Here is a 7,287-nt window from a genome sequence, read left to right on the forward strand (position 1 = left end):
ATTGATATCATCTAAATCAATTAAAATTTTTGTACAAGTTAAATGTAATTGATCATGAACACATAGAGATAATTTTAAAGATGATTTTTTTTCACGATCTAATTCACCTTTTGTAAATATTTGACCATTGATTGGATTAATTGAAAATAATTGATAATCTAATAATGATGATGATGATGATGATTGAATGAAATCATTATCTTTATTATTATGATGATGATTTGATTGATTATTTAATATATCGATTGATTCTAAATGATAAATCAATGTACTATTCAAATCAGGATCTATAGCTAAATTCATGATTGGATATCGATTATTAATTGGTTGAACTGGTGTACCAGGATAACTATTTTCTAATACATGATAATGATAAATATTTAATGGGAAACTAGGTGGTGTATCATTTACATCGATTAAATGAATAATTAAAGCTTTTGTATTATATAACATTGGTTCACCCATATCATTACATTTGATGATAACAGTATATTGATCCATAAATTCACGATCTAATAATGATTTAGTTTCAATTCTATATAAATCAGCTAATTGATGTATATGAAATAGTTCTGTAAAATTTAATAATTGACATGATATACGACTATTTTGTCCGGTATCATAATCAATGACATTAAAAAATACAATTGGTGTATATTTAGGTATATTTTCTTTAATCCATATTTCATATGGTTTATTCATTGTAACTAAGGCATGATTTAAATTGGTTATATTCTTATATTTATTCTCTAGTATATGATCATTTTCAAATAAGATAATTGGTGAATTATCATTGACATCAAGAACAATAATATCAATTAAAGCTGTAGAAGAATAAATGATTTGTGATGATTTCTTCATTGTTGATGTTATTGGACGGTATAATGATTTCGAAGTATCTATTTCTTTCTCTTTGATTGGACCATCTTTTGCTATGATAGTTAAACGATAATTTTTAACCTTTTCATAATCTAATGATTGTTTTAAAGTTAAAATACCAGATTGTGAATCTAAATGAAAAATATGTGTTACATCCCAATTCAATTGATTTGAACTAAAATGATATGTAATTTGATTAATTGTTTCATTAGACATTAATAAATCATAATCAATCGCTTTTAATTGTCCAATACGACTACCTATATCTAATGATTCTTTTATTCTATATTGTTTTTTATAAATTTCTTGATTAGTATATAATGAATATAGATGGGGATCTTTCAATTTATTAACATCATTTGAATCGACAAAAATTGGTGGAAATTCATTGACATCATCTACTTCAATAATTAATTGTATGGATCCACGTAAATCTCCACCATCTTGAGCAATTAAACGTAGTTTATAAATGGATTGTTTTTCACGATCTAATTCTTCATCAAGTTGAATGACTAAATTTTCTATCGACTTTGTATAGATTAGTCGAAATGGTCCAAGTTTCGACCATATTTGATCATTTGTATATGTCATTGTAGATAAAGATGAAGATTGATGTGAATTATGAATTATTTCATCCCATTCAATCAAATAATTTTTGACACGATTTATTGGTGAAACATCTGCATCAAATGCTCTTGGTAAATCATGTTTTGTATGAACACCTAATGAACCTTCTAAAAATGATAAATATATTAAATTTGATTGTGAATTCATTGAATCATCTGAAACTATATTAAATTGTGGTGGATTATCATTTAAATCAATAATATTGATATGCAATTTACTAATTGGTGAAATTCGCATATCATGATCTGTTGAAGCTAATATAAACGTTGTTAATTTACATTGATATTTTTGTTTTAATACATGATTATCAATGATATGGTTCAAATCATTAGATAATTCTTCTGTATCATCATCATTATCATTTAACTGATTGATAGAATATTGATTATTCATTAAATCATTAGATAATTGTTCATATTGATAATTATGACAACATGATTTTTCCATATTACATAAATTACTTGTTTCTAAATCAATGGATGATATACTATATATATTACCAGTGATATTATCTAAACGAAAAAATTGTGTTAATGAACTTGGACTTAATTGAATATAATTTGATTTAGATACACCAAGTAATGAACGTATATCTTTTATAATGACTTGACCAATGGTTAAATTTTCATAAATTTTAATTTCTGGTAAATCATTGAAATATTGAAAACAATGATAAAATGTAAAAAGATGAATAATCCAATAGAATAAATAGATTAGATAGAAAATTATTTGTTTATATGTAAATGTAATAAGATTCATGATTAATTCTGAAGAAAAGAAACTATCTATTTATGATATAATGAATAGATGAAATGAATAATAATAATAGTAGATTTAGGTAGTAATATACTACTCATTTTGTAGAAATGCAAATTGCAGTTTCCTTTTTATTTGTTTGTTTGTTTATTCGTTTATTGTAAGAAAACGATATTTTATTGGTTATATTTATATGAATAGTAGTATGAATAGTAAAATGTATTAATAATCAATCAGCTGATGATTATCATATAAATACAAACATACAGTCTCATTGTGTTGTTCGTTTTATTAACCAATCAATGAATGAATTTTTTTCTTATAAAATTGACCAATCATATTGCAGATCATCATATTTTATTTCAACCAATCAAAATTCAAATAAAGGTAAGGACTAGTAAAGTAAGGATAATAAATCTACGGTTGAAGAATATATGGAACTCAAAATAATTAATAAAGTTAGGATCTTCAATATGAATGTCAAAATAGTTCTATTGTATGGAGCTGAAACTTGGAGAGCTACTACAACCATCAACAAAAACGTACAAGTATTTATAAACAATTGTCTACATAAGGTACTTAATATCCGCTGGTCGGATACTAACAGTAACAACCTTCTGTGGGAAAGGACAAATCAGATCCCAACTGAAGAGGAAATTAGGAAAAAATACTGAAGTTGGCGGATAGGACACATATTGAGGAAATCATCAAACTGCATCACGAGGCATGCGTTAGCTTGGAATCATGAAGGGAAACAGAAAAATGGAAGGTCGAAAAATACATTATGTCCGGCACTGGAAGTAGACATGAAAGAATGGACAGCAACGGTGAAGAACTGGAAAGGATTGCCTAGGACAGGGTTGGATGGAGAATGTTTGTGAGAGGCCTATGCTACTCCATGAGGAGTAATAGTAAATAAGTAGTAATAATCTTATAAATGCATGTAGAATATTGAACACAGAGTTTGTGTATACACACATATACATACATACAAAGTGCAGATGTAGTGCATTTAGGAAGGATGAGTGATGATATACAAATTCTTTTCGATTTTTTATTACTTTTTTTCATAACTATTATCAATTTAAAATGATGTTTTGAATTTTCTGCTAACAGTTTCGAATGGCGCCATAAATAAATGTTTATGCATTTGTTAATAGGTTATATATATTGGATTAATATATAAAAACCTAGTCTGTTAAATTATACACTTGTCAAATTGATTATAATTTTTCATATTGTTATTTCCTAGATGTTTTTATTATCTTATAATTTCAAATGGAAATCATTTATTGACAAGGAGATAACATAAAACAATCTACCTTGATTGTGTTAAACACAATTAATTTCAATTCCACTCAAAAGTCAATTAAAAATAAAACAAAAACCAGTCGTCTATTTACGTTAAAAACGAAACGAAAATAAATCAGAGTTGTAAAATGTATGAATTAGATAATTATAGTAAGATTAACATTTTTGTAACCGATTCAGATTTTTAAAAATCCCAATAAATGAGCACAATTTTAGAATCCATACAAAGATTTCAATAATCAAACCACTAGATCTAGTGAAGATTTCAAATAAATAATATTGTATCAAAAGGGGTTTCGTGGAGATTGTAGTAATTTCAACAGTTGAGATCATGAGTCAATTGAAGCTAGACCACCATGGAAAACCTGGAAGCACTGGACGGCCGTTTCGTCCTATTGTGGGACTTCTCAGTAGTGCGCATCCACGACCCCGCCTCGCGGGATTCGAATCCGGGACTTGTCAGTCTCGCGCCAGGCGCTTAACCAACTAGACCACTGAGTCGGCATCCAGCGGTGCTTGGTACCTGTGTGGTTGCGCCACAGGATTGAGCTGTGCTATTCAGATTGCAGCGTTAAAGCCTATATGGTGTCTGGTTCTCCCGTGAAGCGGGATTGAGCTGTACTGCTCGGTTTATAAAATTCAAGCCTGGGTGGTGCCTGGCTCTCCTGTTAAGAGGGGTTGAGTTGTACTGTTTGGGTTGTCACGTAAATGTCCAGATGGTGTCTGGTTCTCCTGAAAACCAATGTAACATTACCCTGGCCCACAAGAGTATATTACATAACTGTGAAAAAATATTGTCGACGAGATCAAATGCCTCAATAGCTATGGTCATCTTTGGTATTGATATATAATGCTGCTGCAGCTAATTTTATCTAGATAAGCACATTCCAAACGTTCTTGTTCTATTTTTCAAGAAATCTAAACGAATTTAATAAATGGCTTCATGAAATAAAACTGTTTAATCTTTGTATTAGATCATCTCCAAAAATGTTATTTTTAATAACACATTTATGACAAGATTATAAAAGAATGTCTAAAATGGATTTGTCTAACAAATGCCCGCGTCGTATAAAAAGAAATGACGAATGGCAAACATTTTATGTTTACCTAGATCATAAAACTTGTCAATAAATCATGATTTGATCAACAAATCTACGACCCAAGTGCTCTTGTTCATTTGAAACGGATTATCACGTGAATTTAAACCACTGAGATTAGTGGATAGTTTGGAATTAATTCATTTAATAATGAGCTCATTAGGTTGGTATAGTTTGATAACAATTTCCAGAATTCCTTAAAATTGTAACTTTAAATATAACTAAATGTTTTGTTAAGAGCATTTATACTTTATCTTCTTATCTTAAATGAAGCATCAGATTTCTACTGGAAAAGTACGAAAAATGTAAAAACAATTTTTCCAAATGTATTTTTATACTTTCACCATATTATGAATATGGTGTTCATAGAAACTGTTGAATTCTATAGTTTACACTTCAAATTAATCTTAGTTAAACAACCGTCGAAAAACTGCTAGTATTAGATAAATATTTCATCTTAGGAATGAAACGTCCACTAGTACGCATTCACAACTTTATCAAAAATTCAGCTTCAGGTTTTCAGACCTAGTGATAAGAACTTAATCTTCAGAACATTGATTCACCATCAAATAGTTTTACACTTTTAATCACAATTGATTGATCACTGGTTGATGATCAATGTCATGTGTATCAAGTGCTTCTTAGTGCAGATTGAATGCTATCGACAAATTTGCGATTTTGCCACTAGTTTAGATGACTCAACATTGCGTGCACTATGTTGGGATAGAATGGTGGTTGAAGGTAGTCAACAGGAAACCCTGTAACCGGGTTTCGTGCTATTTGGCACTTGTCAGCAAGGTTTACCTGTAATCTTAAGGGAACTGGTGCTCCCTGACGGTTTACACTTCGAACTTTAATCAATTTATGGTCGAGACACTAATTTATGGACGACTTTTGAACGAATCTTAAGTGACCTTGAGAAATATTAGCCAATCAGCACACAGTCAGTATAGAGTAAAAATATATTATACAAAACCAAGGAAATAAAGTGGATACACTTCTTATACGTGGTTCAAAACCTTGTCACGGTTAGAAAGAGGTTCAGCGGTTTTAAAATCCTAATGGATGCAGTAGAGGAAATCATCCATATGGCTACAGAATAGTCATGATAAAGTCTCAAAAACTCTTTCAGCCTCGACCACATTGCTTCAATATTGTTTATGTGCACTCCGATTGTTGAGTGCACAAAATGCTACTTTTGGCTAACGACATGTTGCACATAACCAAGCCTATGTGCTTTTATTATCCAGTTCGCGATAATTTTCGTAATTTACCTTAGAAATTATATATGTGGTTTTCATCAAAAACTTACATCAGCTATAATGCCAGGAATTTATTTAGCCAAATGGATGAAAAACTTTCGCGTTAAAATCCGAGATCTATTATCTTATACCTGATTGATTCGTCCACAAAATATAGTCCCGCCGTTTTATTTGTGATAGCAGCTCAATTGTCACGTTTTGTACAAAATCCCGTGTGAACCGATCGTACGTTAGCATTAAGCACTGAAGTTGGCGCCGTGACCTTGAAATCTCTAAAACGCTTCTGATTGGCTCGTCCACAAATTAGAGTCTCGCCCAATTTATGATATTGTGTAACTACCTTCTGATATCATTAGTTGATGACTGCTACACTCACAACATCGACAAACTTTATTGGTCATAGATTCTTAGTATAACATCAGACAATATCGTTACTAATAAGCACATAGTTATTATTCCTATATATACGTTTAATATGATTGTTATTTCACAGTGTACATCATGTAACAACTGTGTAGTGCTTCGCAAGTTTTAATGTTTGCCCAACGAAGATGATGTAAACTATGAAATTTGACCTGATACTTTTTTTATGTAATTAAAATTTCTTTTCGTTTCTCTTCTCATTTCAGCTTGATTAAATATTTTATTATCACACTTTTCAGTTAATGTTATCATAGTACTCATCCTCCTCCTCCTCCTCCTTCTACTACTACTACTACTACTACTAATAATAATAATAATAATAATAATAATAATAATGATAATAATAATAATAATAAGTGAAACTATTTCTCACTATCACTGTTTAGGGAATTAATCAAAACAAAAAACAATTTTATGCATTAACTATTTTGATAAAAATTCCAACTTGACGAGTAATCGAAGAGAGGGAGGGAGAGAGGGTAGGAGGAGGAGGAGGAGGAACTCAAAAATCAAATAAGCATACAAGTAGAAACAAACTATTGAAATTTGTGTTGTACAACAATGATGAGCAACTCACATTATTTTGACACTGTTTTTTTTTCTGCGATTTTAAAGTAAATACACTTTTTCTATTATTATGAAACTTAATTTCATTTGAATGAGAATAATCACAAGGTAGGGTCTTAGTGATTATCCAGTTGAAATATCTACTGCATGAATAATCTTAATAAATAAACAATTAAATGGTTACTATAGTGAGATAAGTGAAGTATTGGTTGAGGTTATTCATAATATTTTCAAAATTGAGGTACTCAATAATTTCATCTATTTCTCCGTTCATTAGGTAGATAGATGCCGCACATTGGGATGTAATTTAAACATTTCATTTAAAGCTATCTCATTCACTGTTTGTATTATTTCTATCAGATATT

At 29.8% G+C, this 7,287-nt stretch overlaps 1 protein-coding gene across 1 annotated transcript in view; it reads right to left on the minus strand.

The window, feature by feature from the left end:
• Window positions 1-2,265, minus strand: part of MS3_00007986 (uncharacterized protein) — a gene marked incomplete at its 5' end in the record, with an annotated part of 30,199 nt that extends 27,934 nt beyond the window's left edge. The window contains one exon of the mRNA XM_051216322.1: window positions 1-2,265. This exon is cut by the window's left edge and continues 1,408 nt beyond it. Within this exon, the coding sequence (XP_051066899.1) occupies window positions 1-2,265 (2,265 nt within the window).
• Between the last annotated feature and the right edge of the window lie 5,022 nt (window positions 2,266-7,287).

Source organism: Schistosoma haematobium, chromosome 4 (assembly GCF_000699445.3).
Source record: "Schistosoma haematobium chromosome 4, whole genome shotgun sequence".
NCBI lineage: Eukaryota > Metazoa > Platyhelminthes > Trematoda > Strigeidida > Schistosomatidae > Schistosoma > Schistosoma haematobium.